General features: G+C 36.3%; 2 protein-coding genes across 4 annotated transcripts; both read left to right on the top strand.

The window, feature by feature from the left end:
• Positions 1-360: 360 nt before the first annotated feature.
• Positions 361-11,919, top strand: LOC135606244 (phragmoplastin DRP1C-like). Of its 3 annotated transcripts, none has more exons than XM_065097199.1 (16): positions 363-633; positions 723-786; positions 888-992; positions 1,973-2,074; positions 3,904-3,954; positions 4,050-4,111; positions 5,233-5,323; positions 5,555-5,619; positions 5,722-5,916; positions 6,002-6,121; positions 6,194-6,264; positions 6,708-6,933; positions 7,847-7,897; positions 9,161-9,392; positions 10,009-10,148; positions 11,490-11,919. In XM_065097199.1, the coding sequence occupies exons 1-16, from the start codon at positions 505-507 to the stop codon at positions 11,613-11,615; spliced, it is 1,830 nt and encodes a 609-aa protein (XP_064953271.1). In that variant the 5' UTR covers positions 363-504; the 3' UTR covers positions 11,616-11,919. The 3 variants fall into 3 exon arrangements, with proteins under 3 accessions (XP_064953273.1, XP_064953271.1, XP_064953272.1); XM_065097200.1 differs by having other exon boundaries at positions 560-633; positions 1,912-2,074; XM_065097201.1 differs by lacking the exon at positions 10,009-10,148 and having other exon boundaries at positions 361-633.
• An 83-nt stretch (positions 11,920-12,002) lies between these two features.
• Positions 12,003-15,443, top strand: LOC135606245 (heat stress transcription factor A-1-like). The gene is made up of 3 exons (XM_065097202.1): positions 12,003-12,141; positions 12,521-13,147; positions 14,426-15,443. The coding sequence occupies exons 2-3, from the start codon at positions 12,926-12,928 to the stop codon at positions 15,248-15,250; spliced, it is 1,047 nt and encodes a 348-aa protein (XP_064953274.1). The 5' UTR covers positions 12,003-12,141; positions 12,521-12,925; the 3' UTR covers positions 15,251-15,443.
• The last annotated feature ends 2,986 nt before the right edge of the window (positions 15,444-18,429 follow it).

Genomic DNA, 18,429 nt, shown 5'->3' on the forward strand with positions numbered 1-18,429 from the left:
GTATAGATTCCTCTAAAGCGATTGTTTTTTTTATATTTGCTCTCCTAAATTTAAGTTTGATGTATATTTGTTCTCCTACGAAACTTAAAAACACTCAAATATATCATTGTAGTAAATTAGTTTCAAGTTGTTTGACATGGAAAAAGTATGAAGGATCAAACAATTACCAAAAGTAATTAGGGATGTTTTAGGTAAACTAAATTTTCAATATCTTTAAATTCATTAATAATCATGATTAACAGCAGCAATTACCAAAATTTTCGATATATATATATATATAATATTTAAATAGTCATAGGGGGATATATATATATATATATATATATATAATTGAAAACATTTGGTTGGTGAAGCATCGCAACAAAGTACGTGCACATCGGCTTGCTCAACATGGTATATAAGGTCACCTGACCTCGTCCCCCTTTCGAGGAAGAACCGTTCTTTTAGTTCCCCCTCGCAACCTCCCTCCGCAGAGTCATCCTATTGCCTCTTCTTCGTAGAAGAATGGCGACCATGGAGAGCTTGATCGGCCTCGTTAACCGGATCCAGAGGGCCTGCACCGTCCTTGGCGATCACGGCGGCGAGGGATCGTTGTGGGAAGCCCTCCCCTCGGTCGCCGTCGTCGGAGGACAGGTACGTCTCCCTCCCCCCTTCTTCTGTTTTCCTGGACCACGTGAAATCTTGCGGTCTTTCCTAATTCGCTCCCCCTCTTTGGATCTCAGAGCTCGGGGAAGTCGTCCGTGCTGGAGAGCGTCGTCGGAAGGGACTTCTTGCCTCGTGGATCCGGTAATCCGATAGAGAAACGGGACCTTTGCCTTCTCCCCCTCTCGGTGTCAATCTTTCCTCATTGGCATCGGATCATGTGTTTGATTGGAAATGTATGATAGGTATCGTGACAAGGCGGCCGTTGGTCTTGCAACTTCACAAGACCGACGCGGGAACCGAGTATGCAGAGTTCCTTCATGCCCCCAGAAAGAAGCTTACTGATTTTGGTAAGATATTATTGGTCTTAACCTATTATTCTAATCCTTGTTGCTGCAATCTACGTCATATTTAACTTGCAAACATTTCTGTTTATTAGGGTGTTGTATTGCTTAGGTTTTTCAATTTTTCTTTCTTTGAGTTCCTTTGGTAAAATATCTGATACAGTTTTACTGATTTAGGCCTTCTTTTTTCTCCTTACTTGAAGTAGATTGGAGGTTTTCTACCTTGCTGATAATTAGCCCGTAATTTGGCGAAAATTTGATATTAATGAACCTCAATGCCTTGTGAAACAACTAATGTTTGGCAGGTTGGCATTTGACCCTACCATTCAATGGTTTTTATCTAGTGTATGTTTTTTGGTGCTGAAGTATTTGCAAGACAATTTTTTTTAGTAAAATTTATGTAGACGATCAGATTCAAAGTTCCTCTGCTCTTCTTCTTTCCTTGTTAAAGCACCACATGACTGCATGATAGCTAGCCTGGATGCTTGTTTTCTCTCTTTCAATGGTATTGTGGATTTCCATGTTTGTTTTGTCCATGATAATATTCAGAAGACCATATTGGCTTTATTTAGGTCCCAATTTAGTTAGTTTACTTGACTCCACTTAAGCCAGCATGTAACAAAGATATTCTTTTCTCTTGTAACTTCCACACATATCCTTTTCCTAATCCTATGGTAGTTTTGTGTTAATTTATGTCAGAAGTGCCTCAAGTCCCATTCCATGAATATATTAGTCAACAATATTCCTAAATATGTTGATTTTTTTCTCTTTTGGTTGTTAGGCACCTTCATATACATATTCTTGATATTAGCTATATGCACATAGACGTTTGTTCATTTTCTGTTATATTTTCTGTCAAGTTTTCTAATTCTTTCTCTTGAGAACTCAGGTGCACTTACAAGAATTTTGATCTATCCTTCTTCAGTTTAGTTATGTGCTAGAAATCAAGGCTGTTAAAGTATATTCCAAATCATGTGCATGTGCAGCTGCTGTGAGGAAGGAGATTCAGGATGAGACTGATCGCATAACAGGAAAATCAAAACAAATATCCAATGTCCCAATCCATTTGAGCATTTATTCACCCCATGGTAAGTGCATATAGTTGATCGTGTATCAACATAAACTTATATAAAATTCCTTCTTTTAAATTCCCTATATTCTTTTTCATTTTTTTCTCCTTACCTTTTTACTTTCTGTGGTATGAAAGTGGATATTCTGTTATTGCTGTTAACTTTGTTTTCTATAAAGTAATTTACCGTATCTTTTCTACCTTGTTACACTCAGAAGAAATATGTATCAACAGAAGCTGAGCATTGGAGTACTCATGTTTAATTGGTGCATTATAGAAAAGTATCTTTATGTATTTGTAAACATAAGAAATTTAGGATGGAACTGTTTATGTATTTGTAAAGAAGTATGTAAGCAATCATTTCCAATTTTCCAATTGAGCATTTATTCTCCATGTCATTTCTCGTATTCCATTTGGTGAATAGCTTATCTATTTGTCAATAATGAATATGAGTCAATTTCTTATCCTTTTTTACTTCAAACTTCAACAGTTGCTTATCATTAAATTTGTGTAGATGTAACCTTGTAAGATAGTGGATACTTAATATAATGCATTATCTACATAATCTTAAATCTCATCAAGAAATTATTCATCAATTGTTTGACTAAAGATAAATTTTATTTCTAGGGTTTGCTAGAGGGAAAACTAATTTAATTGTGTGAACCTTAATAATATAAACATAATGTAGGTTTCTCTAAATCTATCTTGATTGGACCAAGGTGTTGTCACTCTTAAGTCGATATCATTCTTTTCTTGAGGTGGCAAACATCATTCAAACTTTAGATCTTGGTGATTCAAATGGACCTTGCCTTGTAAATAAAAGAAAAAAAAAAGAAATAGTAATAGTGACTGGTGGCTCTCGAGTTCATAATAATATAGACCTGCTGACATTCTGTGTCAGAGTTTCAGTGCCTATCTACAAAACCTTTCTCTTAGATTCCTTCAAGCACATATTCAGCTCTTAGCGTCTGGTCAAGACTGTCACTCCATCCCTCCCTCCACCCCTTGTCTCTGTCATATTCTCACAGAAAGAAAGGGATTAAGAGAGAGAGAGAGAGAGAGAGAGAGAGAGAGTTAATTATATTGTTTAATCATTAAAATGTTGACATCATGATGATTTATGGGTCAGGCTACCTTGTAATCTTCCTTAAGTTTCATTTATATAAACGCTTGGAGTTATGCTTATCTGCAACTTTATGTTCTTCATCTGTCATAGAAAAAGCTTTGAACAAAAATTGGAGTTTTCCTATTTTTGTGTATTGTCTGATTTCTTCTAAAGACTCATCATTTGCAATTTATATGGGCCACAGTATATGAGTAATTGAATAAGGCGACGAAGTTCTTCAAATGACTGGGACTTGATAGTCCAAGAGCACTTAGGAGACTTGTCCAAATGATATATGATTTTCTTTTTCAATATATCATGTTCATTTTTTTTTTCATGCATGCAAACAACCTATTTCAATGCATGAAAATTTTTTTTTCATGCATGCACTCCCAGTGTTTCACTAGTGGAGCCAAATTTCATCATCCTTATCATAGAAACCTGTCTCTATGTTATATTCTAGATAGTATCTGGTGTATGATATAAATTAACAATGGCGACAGTTTCTTGCATGCATATTTCTTCTTACAAACAGTTCAAATATTTCAGATCACTTTTTTTTTGTTTCTGAAGATTTATACATGTTGATCAGCATACATGCTTTTGCAAAGATTTTTTTAGAAATTGTCAAAAGCAGGAAAAGAAACTTACAAATTATCAGTTGATGGTTTTGCTATTCTCTTTGTTTTTTAGCAAACTAAACAGCTTTAGAGTTTTCCTGGCTAACATCATATATTTTACAGTTGTTAACTTAACACTCATAGATCTTCCTGGATTGACAAAGGTTGCAGTAGGTAAGGATCTCAGGAGCAGAAGATTCAGCAATCTTGCAATTTATGAAATTGATGCTTTTGTTCTTTGAAGTTTCTCATACATATGGCCTTTGCAGAGGACCAACCTGAATCAATTGTTCAAGATATTGAAAATATGGTCCGGTCATATGTTGAAAAGGTAAACTGCATATTTGTATGTTTTTATTCTTGGTTTCTTTAAACTATTCTATAGCACTGTTAGGAATAGCCACTTCAGCTGGGATTTCTCTTTTTCAGGGAAATATCTACCAACGTTTGAACCTAACTAGAACTCAGGATATTATTCTAAAAATATTGGAGAAATGTGTTGCATCCTTTTTGGTTCATAAAGGCCTTTTAATTATAATATTAGAGGATGAAAACTGTAGAAACTGAAATATCTCTCAAACTAAAGCATTAGGGAGGTGTTCCCAGACCCATCTATACAGGCTGTACAGATTTACGGTCTGTGAGGATAATGTGCTTGGGAATCCAATCAGGGTTGTTGACTCCTGTTCTACTAAATAAAAAAGTTATTGGATTCTAGTTCATCTCCTTTGTCTTCTTTGATGTGATCTTAGTGGGCATAGGATTCTCATGAGCCCTCTGAATGGTTGTGTTTGTTGGATTCTTCCTGGAGATTGACTTTATACCACTCTTATTTAATGTAGCAATCTTGCTTTTGGCACACTGATTGAATGATACTCACAGAGGGATGGTGCTCTGTAACATGCTGGATGGGCAAGGTTCTCATAAACGTGCATTGGGGCTTCTGATACAGTCACACTTTGATACCTTAGTATCTTTGGATCCCGTGGTGTGATGTTGTGCATATGCATTGCATACCATCCAATTTACAGACCACAAGCCTGGGTACTGAATCATTTCATGCATGTTACAAAATTCTTATCCAGACTATGCCAAGACCTTAAAAGATCATCTACAGTTTGAGCTTAGGCCAATATAATTAGTGTTTTGCAAGATTGAGCTCAGTAACTTGGACATTTGTCCTGCTCCATCAGTTAGTTGGCATGGTTCTGATATGCCAAAAAGGGAATTTTTGTTTGTCATGAGGCTTTGTTCAATGATATGTTATTTTTCCCACCAATATTTTACCTATTTTTGTTGATTTGAATTTCATTTCCTTGTACTTGTTTCTTCGTCAACTTGTTTGTTTATGGTTTCTTATTAAGTTCTGGTTGTGTATTTGTTATTATCGTTTAATTCTAACAAGCAAGGTGCTTAAATTCTTCTTTGCTAATGGTTTCTGCTCAATTCTAGCCCAATTGTATCATACTAGCCATTTCTCCTGCTAATCAAGACATTGCTACTTCAGATGCTATAAAGCTTGGAAGGGAAGTCGATCCAGCAGGTAGAAATTTTATTTATTTGTTGGACACAAAAGGGTTGGGAAAGACCATGCATTTATACTCTTCTTCCTCATTTTGTGTTTGTGATGCAAACTTTCTCCCACCCCTTCATCATGCTTGTTACTGCTATTTCCCACTTGGTTTATGCAGTAGAATTTCTTTCTTTGATTAATCCTTACAATATTTTTCTCACAATCATATGCCAACAAGGGTCATTGTATATGTTTGTATAGGTGAGAGAACCTTTGGTGTCCTAACAAAGCTTGATTTGATGGATAAGGGTACAAATGCTCTGGATGTAGGATCACCATACTTAATAATTAATATTTCTATCTGCTATAGTGCATATGAGTTAAGAATGTGATCTATAAATGTGGAGCATTCTCTGTATGTACTCTAGGTGCTTGAAGGAAGATCATACCGTTTACAACATCCGTGGGTAGGAATTGTCAATCGCTCACAAGCTGATATTAACAAGAATGTTGACATGATTGCTGCACGGCACAAGGAACAAGAGTACTTTGCAACAAGCCCTGATTATGGACATCTGGCCCACAAAATGGGTTCAGAGTATCTTGCAAAGCTATTATCGCAGGTGAGCATTCTGTTTCATTTTTCTTCATTTTGGTCTATTTTCACAACAAAATTGGCACTAAAATTATATCATATCCTTTTTCTAGCATCTGGAGTCTGTGATACGAGCACGCATACCAAGCATAATAGCTTTAATTAATAAAACAATCAGTGAGCTTGATGCAGAGTTGGATCGGCTTGGGAGACCCATTGGAGTTGATTCAGGGGTGAAGTAGAAAACTTCTTATTAGATTGTGAAATGTGGAGTTGTCACATGTATATAACTCTATGACATGCAGGCACAACTATACACAATATTAGAGATGTGTCGTACGTTTGATCGCATCTTTAAAGAGCATCTGGATGGAGGGTAAGCACAAACTCCTTTAACTTAGAACGTAGTTCGATAGCTATCCATATTATTGCAAAATGAGAACTTGCTTGAGGCTGTTCATGCAAGAACATGATTCTGGCTCCAGTATCTGTTTAATAGTTCAATTTTAAAGATCATGAGCCTGACCCTTTTCAAATGCAAATGAAGTCCTTATAATTCACAGTTATATCTTGCTAATACTTTTAAAGTGATCATATAAAATAAAAAAATATCAGCTTAATCTCGTTTCTGTTGAAGTGCTGCATGTTCAAACATTTTGATTTGGCTTAATAAAGAGGTGGATGAGTTGCATGTTATACTGATTTTTTGTACTTTACAGTCGATTTCATTTCTAGTGGACAACTGTTTTTAGCTTCTTGACATGATTCTATGCAATTTAGGACATTTTTTAGATCGTATTCTTATTTATTCAACTTTAGGCGGCCTGGTGGGGATCGCATATATGGAGTTTTTGACAACCAACTTCCAGCAGCTTTGAAAAAGCTCCCATTTGATAGACATCTATCTTTACACAATGTACGGAAAGTTATTTCTGAAGCAGACGGTTATCAACCCCATTTAATTGCTCCAGAACAAGGGTATAGGAGGCTCATAGATAGCTCCTTGAGCTATTTCAAGGGTCCAGCCGAAGCCTCAGTTGATGCTGTAATACTTCTTCACCTGAGATTCTGATCTACTAGTCTTTTTTGTTTATCATGTCATGGTTGTGCATTATAAATGAGCATCCTGTGATCTGTTTAAGGATGTTTGACTTTATTAAGAAATCACTTCTCTTCTTTTACTAGACAATACGACAGCCATAACATACCACTGATACAGACATGCTTACCTTTATGTATGCCTTTGTTATGTGAACATTCGAAGATATAAAAATGATTCTAAGGTGCTGCTTGAGATGTGGATATGAAGCATTCACATTGGACTCAGACTGAGAATATTTACCCGGGAAAAACAAATGCTGTGTTAGGGCTACTTGGGATGTAAACATGCTACTTGGACATTTTATGGCTCCCATTTTGACTTGTGATACTGCCAAATAGAGGTAAATGGTGGGAAAGATGCATGTGTCTGAATCCGAGTAACTGGAACCCTATATCTTGTTGTGGATTTTGTTTTTATTGTTGTTGTTATGAAAGAGCACTTCAAACATCAAAAAAACCAAAATGTTGCTTGGAAAAAAAAGTATAAGTAGAAGTTTTAAAGGTATTTAGGGAGTTCTCTAGCTTGACCAGACAACATTATACTTGATAACTTTCAAGCATTCTTTGCTTGCTAAATCTTTATAATTGTTACCCCTTGTTGAAAAGATGAACTTTATTCCATTATACATTACAGTGTCAAAGGTTTTCCTAAACTTTGTTTCTGTCAAACAATCAGTGAGCTAATTTCTGCCATGCTTCACCTCAAGCAGATTGATAATGTTATAAATATTGTAATTTTCTTTATTTTGCATTTGATATGTTACATTGATTCATTTGCTTAACGTGATAAGAACACTTTATGACATTCGTTTTATTTCAACAAAGTCTCATCAAATTAATTGTCTGTATATTTCCAGGTGCACTTTGTCTTGAAAGATCTTGTTAGAAAGTCTATTGGTGAAACAGAGGTTAGAATTTTTCTATAAAATTGTACTTGCAATTTCTTGCACTAAAAGTTTAGGACAACATCTATATTGTTTAATATTTAACCATCAGTATTGGCTGCCGAATGCCTTTCTAAGTTGTTATCACCATATGAGAATATGTTTCACTAAGACATTAATAAAAAGTTCAAGTAGATGCATAATTAAGTTCAATATGTGTAACAATCAATTAGAGAGACTATTCTTCTTATGATTATCCTTAGTGGGTTACAAATGCATATGACTACAACAACAATAGTCACAACGGTCAATACTGTTACACTGGAATTGGTTAAAACACTTCGGCATTCTATTGAACCTTTTAATAGACAAATGCAATTTTATAGGAAATGGAGGATTTCAAATGTTATGAAATATTCTCTTTTGTTCTTACTAATTAATACCCACTACAAAATCGACTATGAAAATGCAGAAACACATGATGCTTAAGGATCAAACATCCTAGTGAGGATTAAACTTATAGAGTTCTCTTTATAGCATACATGGAATTATATTTCTATAAGGATAGTCTCTTTGTTGCCCAGAAACATTGTTCAAGGTTTCCCTTGAGCCTTGTAGGCTTTATAGTGATGGTTCACTTTTCAGACAAACAAAATTATGATGCCATTATCATTTCAAGGTTTCTCAGAATAATTTTCTCTTCTCAAAAAATGAAGAAATTATCTAGGTAATGAAGCCATTTAGTTAACTTATTTTCGATAGGGACTCTCGTAAGAAAATACTACATGGCATTTGGAAAAAAAAATTAATTTTGCCACCATGCACCATGTTGGCAACATGGTAACTTTGTATATGCTATCCACAGTCTGGAAAAAGAGTGTGGCCATGCCCTCAACATGACTTGAAGCACTGAACATGTGTTCATTGCATCAACATAAACGGGTTTCCTCATTTCTGATTTCTGAAGATTCCTGTGTCCTGATGTTATGCACATGCACTATCTCTGTAGTTTTTAGATTTTCATCGTATGTTCTCTTTTGCCTTAATAGTAGGCCCTTTTGCTTGTTTTTTGTATAGATAGTGTATTCTTTAGTAATTAAATTCTTTATGAGAACTTTCTTATTCGTTAGATTTTGCCTTTTACAATCTAAAACATTGCTTATGTTCTGGATAAAACAACCAATCAGTCTACAGCTGAGAAACCCATAGCTTTGTTTCGTTGCATCAACTTGAAATAACTTTAAGCCCCTTGCCACCTATTAATGATGGTGCTGTTGCATTTGGTAGGAATTGAAGCGCTTCCCAACGCTTCAAGCTGACATATCAGCTGCGGCAAATGAAGCATTGGAAAGATTCAGAGATGACAGTCGGAAAACAGTTCTTCGGCTAGTAGATATGGAAGCCAGCTACCTTACCGTGGAATTCTTCCGCAAGCTTTCACATGAACCTGAGAAAGGTTCCAATCCCACTTCTACTCCAGCAACAGATCGATATGGTGACAACCACCTAAGGAAGATTGGTATGTAGATTTTTACTTCAAATTGTTCTTCAGCATGCATGTGTTTGTTTTCAATTAATTTTTTTAAGTTATTAGAATTTAGACAGCATTGTCATCGTCGTCATCATTATCCTTCTTGGTTAAGTCCTCTCCCAGCTGTATGGGGCTGACTGTAAATTAATTGAAAAAAGATACAATAGAAGAGTAGACAAAAATGTAGTAACTTTTATCCAGATGATGTGAACCCTTTAAAACCAGTGTTTGATTCCTGACCAAGAGAAATCTAGGTAAAAGGGAGACTTGTACAAGTATATACTAGTTGGAAGGCAAAAAAGATTGATTAGACAAGTTTAACTTTGAACTTATGGAACTAGGAAGCAAAGTATGTAAATACCCCCAGAAGTAGAATCTGAATGAACAGGATTATGTAATTTGGCTAGGCCAATTGCTAATTTTTCTCTATAGCTCGAGAGCAACATACTTTACCATATAGTTGTCTTTTATGTTATTTTTTTTTAAGAGCCCACTTTTTCAGTACTAAAATGTTGGATTAAGAGCTACTGCCAATGCTATATTTTATCACAAATTATGATATGCACGTTATTGCAATGTATATCTCATAAATATATCCTTTTAGGTTCCAATGTGTCAGCTTATGTTGGTATGGTATGTGATACACTGAAGAATACTATACCAAAGGCAATTGTTCATAGTCAAGTCCGAGAGGCAAAGCGATCACTGCTTAATCATTTCTATGCCCAAGTTGGCAGTAGGGAGGTAATTCTTCCTGCAGTGATACTTTATGGGAATGTTTGTTTGAGCTGCCACATGATTTCTTGTGCAGAAAAATTAACCCACTTAGCTAGTTCACATCTGGTAGACTTCCCAAAATGATTATTTAATTATTTCATTCTGACTGAATCTACTGCTGTTCAAAATGCATTTTCTCTCTCTCTCTCTCTCTCTCTCTCTATGTTGCGCCTGTGACTTTTTTGCAGCACGATTTCTTTTTTCTATAGAAAATGTTTCAACAGTGAGATATTTTCATGAACATTCCGTGTGTTGCACAGACAAAGGAGCATTTCTTACTTTCAGTAAAGGACATGAGAAATTTGATAGTTAGAAGTTATAACACTAGTGCCTGGTTTCAATTGCCCATGCCATGACATGCTGCCCATTCCATCTTTCCAATGAGGTAATGGCATGTCACAAGGATGATTGCCACCTGCCATGTTCATATAAAAATCAGGTGTGTACATGGGGGATCATGACATGCATGATCGTAGCATGATGGGCCATGACACCAGAGAGAACTTCACCATACTCGTCCAATGTGAAATTAATTATGAAATGACCATACTGGTCCAGGCACTATCATAGCATGGTGCAGCACAAGAGCACACAGAATTTTACCATAGGGAAGATATTGCTCCTTGCTTTGTTCAATAAAGCATCGTTTCCGAGATTCTTTATGATCATATACAGAGGAACTTTCAAATTAAAGTAACTTGTTCTAAACCATGCGTTTAAAGCATTTTAATTCTTTTACATGTATTCTCAAATTGCTTGTAGCATCTTCCTTCATCTTGTTTGTTTCTTAAAATTATTTCTAACCTGTAAAGAATGATCTTTAGATTGGTCTTTTGTGTTTGTAGATTAAATAGTGATGGTAGATTATTCCTTTTGCCATATGTATGGAACATTAATCTTTTGACTTCCATTTTAACAAATCGTGCTAAACTTTATGTAGTCTGACATGTTCCTGTCATCTTTGGTCCTTCCACTGTTCAATTTGCTTCCACTTCAGGATGAAGCGCTAGGATGAAAGAAAAGAAAAGCATTAAATCATTAGACAGTTGACGAAGAAGAATGTTGCATCTAACTTTTTGATCTCCATCGTGCTTGCGTTTGGAAATAGACTAACAGGAACGAATGAATAGGTGACAGATTTTGTAGTTAAGAGCAGAAAAGTAGTCTCTGTTGCTAGGAATAAACAAGATATCACTTCTTAGGAGCTTCTAAGAAAAAAATTAATGGGTCATTTTCCTGCTTACAAATTTGTGGTGAAGCCTGATAGAAGCATGTTGTTGAATTGCTTTTCCCCCTTGTGAACTGCAGAAGAAGCAGCTTGGCGCTATGTTGGATGAGGATCCAACTCTCATGGAGAAGAGAGATGCCATAGCTAAGCGACTTCAATTATACACTTCTGCAAGAGATGAAATTGATTCGGTCGCATGGAAATGACCGTCACAAAATGGGTAGTCTGGACTCTGGAATACATCATGCAACAAAAGACAATGACCATCATAAGTCTTTTTTTTTTTTTTTTGCAGTCTCACGGGGCTTGATGAGCATATGCAGAATAGGCATTATGAAGTAAAAAAGAATGCAGGCTATTCTTCTTTTGTCCTCAATTCTTTCTTGTACTGTTGATTTGTGATCTTACTGCTATTCTTTTATGCAGAAAGATCTTTTACTTCTCGATTGATTAGTTATTTATTTGATCAGTTTTGTTCACAATAAAGCAGAAAAAAAGAGGTTATCCGCAGATCTAGTCATGTTATTCTAAAACAGTTTTGATTGTTTCTGTTTGGAATTTTGGTTTAGATGCAGTGTTAAACAGAGTGAAGTTGGTGGCTACCGTGGGAAGTGAATGCAAAATAGTTGTGCTTCTATTGTAAGAGTGAGGGACAACTCGTCCAAAGAACAGGGATGACCTGATCACTACAGTTTGTTCCATATCCTGTGTTTGGGTAATGTCTTTTGACAGGTGAAGGACCTCTCTCTCTCTCTCTCTCTCTCTCTCTCTCTTTCTATATATATATATATATATATATATATATATATATATATTGAAGGCTTTTCCTCTCAAGTTAAGGATTGTGATTCTATGCTAAAACTTGTAGTCATATTTTTTTAAAACATGAGGGAGATAACTAGGTGGAGGCTAACTATCCAAGGATAATTTTATCTTTTAGAAAATAAAAAATATATATCATATGTATAAAATTAAAAGGGATACTCTATGGGTAAAAATAAAATTTTGAAATTTTTTTTAAATTTAATATTGTATATATATTATATGTGTATGTATATATGTGCGTATATATTGTGCAATCGTACCTAATTCTGTGATAAATGGACTACAGATTTGGACGGACTACACTTTGGGACCCACTTCCGCTGTCAGTCGACGACCACATGCTCCCATCGCAACCGCGCTGGGCTGTTAAAAATCTGGGTGGGACTCAGTTCCACTCGCCAACCCGAACCAGCGAAAGTGTAACATCGGCGGACGCCGCACGGTCTTCGAGTTCAGACACCAGCCCAAAAAATAATATCGAGTACAAAAATACACTTCGTTTCCTTTCCCTCTCCGTGGCGGTGTCGTCATCGTAATTCGCTCCGCCCTTCTGCTCTCCTCCCTCCTCTCCTCACCCATCTCAAATTTAGGGTTTCGTTTCTTCTTATTCTTCCTCGCTCGAATCTCTTTCCCGCCACCCCCCCTCCCCTCCCTCCAACAGGATCGAGGCGGAGGAGCAACGGAAGCGCAGATGGCGAGCGGCGGCGGGAGTTCGCCGGTGCCGGTGTTGCCGCCGTTCCTGACCAAGTGCTACGACATGGTCGACGATTCGTCGACCGACGACACGGTCTCCTGGAGCAAGACGAGCAACAGCTTCGTGATCTGGGACCCCCACGCCTTCTCCCAGGACCTTCTCCCCAAGTACTTCAAGCACAGCAATTTATCGAGCTTCGTCCGCCAGCTCAATACCTACGTGAGTCCCTCGCCATGACCCCTTTCCCTCCCTCCTCTTGTCCTTTTCTTCTTCTTTCTCGTTTCTTGGATTGTTTTCCGCGCATCATTTAGGTTGGGCATGCTCTTGCAATTCTTGTTCTTGATTTCTTTACCGAATTTAAGACGCCATGGATCGTAGTTGAACAGCATACGCGGTGTGTTGTGCTCAAATTGGGGGTTCCATTGACGCTGATGCTTTACTTGCTTATTAAGTCCTATTAGGAGACCGCACGATTCCTTGTTTTCTGGTGTATTATTGAGATCTGACGGCTCTACTTTATCGTGATACGATGATATGTAGAGCTGAATGTGATCCATGATTGTTGCGGAGTTCCTATTGGCTTATTTTTAGTGTATTGTTATAAGAAGAAGAAGAAAAAAGGGGGGGGGGGGGAGGGGGTGGGGTTGGTTTCTTGATTCAGTTGTAGGTCTTGATGTTTTGTTCTTGAATTCAACCGATCCGGATGATACTTACCTCAGGTGTTTAAATCATCTGCGGATTGAGATGTTCTTTCAGAATCCCCTTCCTCTTTCTGGGCTTATATCCTAAGTGAATGCAAAGGTTTGTCTCAGTATGGTTATGATATATCTTCATGTTCAGCGGTCGATAGTGGAAGATTTGTGATAGCTTGGAATAGTGTGTTCTTGTAAAATTCAGTAACAAGAACTTGTGGTGTTGAAATTTTTCTACTTAAAGAAAATAGTAACTTGTTGCTAAAAATTGTTTCTCTATCTCTATCCGCATAAATAAATAAACCAGATCAGACAATAATGCTAAATGCACAATAGTTTCATTAGTTAGTAGGTATGTTCTGTGTATTTTTTTTTCCCTTTTAATTTTACTTGGGAATTGGTGCAAGACAGTCAACTTATCTGTGAGTGACTGCAACTTGATAAGCTTATTGATCTTGTGAAACATAATGTTCCATTGCTTCCTTCATGCTATTATCATGTTTTTGGCATAGTTAATTTTAAAAAGTTCAAATAGATGACACATAAAGTAGTGATGTGCATTTGTGCATTTAAATAAACAAAAACACCTGCATATGATATTTACCATGTCATCGTAATAAATAATCAGTTGCACAATGAGAACTCATCCTACACCATCGTATATTTAGTTGAAATATACCACAATCTTTTTATTTGTGACCGGCAAACATGATATGTTTATTTTAGCATAGCAGTACTTCACATTTTTAGATTGCAATAGCTTAACGAGTGTTTTTCACATTATGCCATTCTATCTATCGATCAGGGATTCCACAAAGTTGACCCTGATAGATGGGAGTTCGCTAATGAAGGATTTCTAAGAGGTCAAAAGCATTTGCTGAAGACTATTACAAGAAGAAAGCCGGCACATAATAATATTGTTCCTCCGCAGCAGCAGCCCCATCCGAAAACTGAATCGGTAAATGGAATCATCGAGGTTGGGAACTTTGGGTTCGAGGAGGAAATTGAAATTCTCAAGAGGGATAAGAATGCCCTCATGCAGGAGCTAATAAAAGTGAGGCAGCACCAGCAGAACTCTGAACTTGAACTACATAGCTTGGTCCGACGAATTCGCTGCATGGAACAAAAGCAGCTAGAAATGATGTCGCTTCTAGCTATGGTCGTTCAAACTCCTAATTTTATAGCACAACTAGTTCAGCAAAACGTCAATGACAGGTGGAGTAACATAAACAAAAGAAGAAGGCAGCTTCCTCCACCAGAACACAATGTTTTAGAGGGTGCAGAAGCAGTTTCCGATGGGCAAATGATCAAATACCAGCCTTTTGCCCCAGAAATCATGAAATCATCCTTTTTGCCTGTAGCGAATTCAAAAGAATCAGGCAGTGTGTTCAATGATTTGCACTCAAATGGAGATGATCTCACTTTGCCCTTGCAAGAAAATGGGTCTCTAACAAATCTGGAAGATCTGGAGCAACTTTTAGCCAGTTCGGCAGGGGAGAACAGTGAGCAAATCGAACCTGGAGCTTTAGCAGAGTATATGAGGAGCCTTGATTTTACTGAACAGGAGACTGATGGATGCATGGGAAATCTAACATCGGAAAAAGGCAGCAACAACATGGTTGTATGGTAGTACTTCATGTTTGCATCTAGTCAGGTTTTGTGGTTCTACTTTTGCTCTCGTCTCTACAGTTTCCAATTACCGCAGATTATTTCTAATACTTACAGTTAAAACCAAACAGTACATATTACATCTTACGTCTACTGTTGACTTAGACATGATTTCCTAGTTGGAATGAGTAATACAGTCAAAGCATTCATATCAACCTAACCTTTGTTCATTCTGCTTGCTTATCTATCCTAAGACATTGATTTTTATTTTTATATTTTTTCTGCAATACTCGGTTCGCTTCTCCAATAGTGGTGTTTGGAATAATTACTGATTTCAGCTTCCTTTTTTATGTTGATCAGAAAGGGTAAGTATTAAAAGATCCTAGCAGTGTTAATTACTTATTTCAGTTCTTCCATGTTGATGCTACTTAGAAAAGGCTTGGATAGATTATTTGACTTTTTAATAATTTGGTATGGGACAAAAAATATTTTTAGAAAGATGTCACTCTGAATGGACTTTGGAAATATTTTCTATTGGTTGGAAGTCAATAACGAAGTAAACGATGGAGAGTCGTAACGTCTCTTCCTATCATGATTATGACTCGAGGCGATGGGATTAATAGTACACTTATCCATGGGGGCAACCAAGGCTTGAACGGTGTTGACTACGGATCACAAAGCCTGGAATAACGTCGAGGTGATATAGTATTATATAATTGAGTCCAATGGTTTGTTTTTGGCTCTCATGGATATTAGGTTTTGGTATGATGGAATAAAAAGAAAAAAATTATTTCTTTTGGGGTACGTACGAGATAGGCTTCGAAGAATGGTCTAATTACCTTATGTAATTAGTTATCTTTAGTATTTCGATCTTTACATTTTAAAAAATTATATTGATATCTCTATAATTATTAAAATGAAACATCTAGATCAATTTATCTTAATGACATCGAGTTTACTAATAGAAATATGAAAATAAAAAATAAAAAGATAATTTTAATGTTCTAGTTGATGGTGGCAAACAACGTCGGTGGTGGTCAACGATGATGTCGCTTGAGCAACAGATGATTGTTGTGAAAAAGAAGAACGACGACGAGATGTGAAAATTGCTTTGCATCTACGTCAACGCCAACGTAATTATTGAACGACATCGCTCTACATCTGCATTGGCGCTGATGCAAATAGCAAGCGACCCTCACCTTTTGTTATCGCTCTCATCATCCATAACAGTCACCCGCGATCGACCTCTTAGTGGTGTTGTCGTCCGTCACTATCGACGTTGTCTGCTTTCACCAATTGAAACATTAAAATTATTTTTTTATTTTTTATTTTTATGTTTTCGTTAGAAAATCAACTATAAATAGATTTAGATGTTTCATTTTCATAACTATAAGAATGTCAATGTAAATTTTTAAAATATAAGGATCGAAATATTAAAGGTAACTAAGTACGAGGGATAAGAGTAATCTATAATTGTCCCTCGTGTAAAAAACCAAATTGGTCCGGAATTGGGTTAATTCAGGAGAAGTCCATTTGGACAGTTCAATTCGTACTAAAAGAAACAAAACGAGGGATTCAAAGATAGAAATATCTTTATACGTCCCTTCAATTCTCGGAAATAACATCCTTCCCATGCATTCCTCCCTTTAAAATCTATCCAAAATTAAAATTATTTAATTTAAATAAAAAAAAAGATATTTATTTGCATAAATTATTTCTAATATTTATAATCCGCATAAGTTTTTAAGTTAATTTTAAATTTAGAGGAATAACTATTGAAATCATATATTTTAGGTCGCATATAATTATAATTAGTATGCATTTATCTATACATATATTTTAACTTGGCATACTATTTCTTAGATACATACCTCACATCAGTAAATATATAAATATAAATGAATGATCATAATTAATTATATATCTCTATCGAGAGCAACATTATTCTACCTCCCCCCCCCCACCCCCTCCCAAAATTAGCTAAATTATGAGCAAAAATATTGGAGTTTCTATTGATGTGCATCCATGGGATGACATGCATGTTAGAAGCAATATGGAACATGTGGAGATGCCATGGTGTGCTTGAGGGGCTAGAGATGGTGCTTTCGGAGTCGGAGCAGACTTTAAGCTCCCTCTTTTTCCATTAGTGTAAGGGCGACGGTACAGCGAACAGGAGAACCCACCACCGATTGACAGCTCTGCCACCCGACAGATAGAGAGTATAGGAATTAGTATAACTGGCTAAAGCAAGCCATGGAGCTGCGAGCTGCGGTTTGCGTTGTACAGCAAAACCGACCCTCCAACTTTGATTGCTCATTACTGCGCCGAAAGAGAATAATAATAATAATAATGATGATGATTTATTATTATTATTATTATTTTATGATTAATAGGAGTACTTGGATTTTTGTAGATTTCCTTTGTTCATTATTCACGGTTGTGATCCATTATTACATTACAATAATAGAACATTCATCCCCTCCATCAAACCCTACATTGACTTGTATGAACATATCTTTACCTATATTAATAGCATTCAAATATCATTTTGTTTTACTCTTTACCTTTCGTTGTATCATGAATCAAAATCATCATCGTATGCTTTTTAACACCATTAATAAATATTAGTTCCTAAGCTCCAACTAAAGGGGGCGTAGTAGGACTATATCGAAACACTCACTGGACTTGGCTGATCTGACTAACCGTCATCGATCAAATGACTGATTGGGTCGTCGAACTGCCAATCTCGATCAAAACTTGACACAATTGAATTGGATATGTGAATCCGACCCAACGAAGATGATGAGCTTGGATTCATCTGCATCGCAATTAAATCTTCTGCATTGCAATCAGGTCCGACCCAGAATTATGATGCACTGGACCCAGAATTATAATGCTCAGACCCTAACTACTAGGGTCGTTTGATTGATTTAAATCAGAACTGAACTTTCAATGAATCCAGACCAAAAGGACTAGTAGTTAGGTATGAATCCAACGTAAGATCGACAAAAGGTACAAAATTAGGCTTGTGCTAATTGATATCGCAAGGAACCTAATTTCATTATTTGTACTAATCTTTCTTTTCCACCGAATCCTAATCACTTAAATCATAACAAAAAGAGAAAAAAAAAAAACGTGACAAAGCTATCTAAATCAACAACAAATCTCAAACAAAAAATTTAAAAAAAATATGTCCTAAAA

This window comes from Musa acuminata, chromosome BXJ2-2, assembly GCF_036884655.1.
Source record: "Musa acuminata AAA Group cultivar baxijiao chromosome BXJ2-2, Cavendish_Baxijiao_AAA, whole genome shotgun sequence".
NCBI classification, from domain to species: domain Eukaryota; kingdom Viridiplantae; phylum Streptophyta; class Magnoliopsida; order Zingiberales; family Musaceae; genus Musa; species Musa acuminata.

Excerpts from the sequence above, each read along its gene's own strand:
- LOC135606244 (XM_065097199.1), top strand. The coding sequence starts at position 505 with ATGGCGACCATGGAGAGCTTGATCGGCCTCGTTAACCGGATCCAGAGG. Across the intron at positions 5,620-5,721 it reads AGGGTACAAATGCTCTGGAT|GTGCTTGAAGGAAGATCATA; the intron begins GTAGGATCACCA and ends TATGTACTCTAG. Across the intron at positions 10,149-11,489 it reads CCCAAGTTGGCAGTAGGGAG|AAGAAGCAGCTTGGCGCTAT; the intron begins GTAATTCTTCCT and ends TGTGAACTGCAG.
- LOC135606245 (XM_065097202.1), top strand. The coding sequence starts at position 12,926 with ATGGCGAGCGGCGGCGGGAGTTCGCCGGTGCCGGTGTTGCCGCCGTTC. Across the intron at positions 13,148-14,425 it reads TCCGCCAGCTCAATACCTAC|GGATTCCACAAAGTTGACCC; the intron begins GTGAGTCCCTCG and ends TCTATCGATCAG.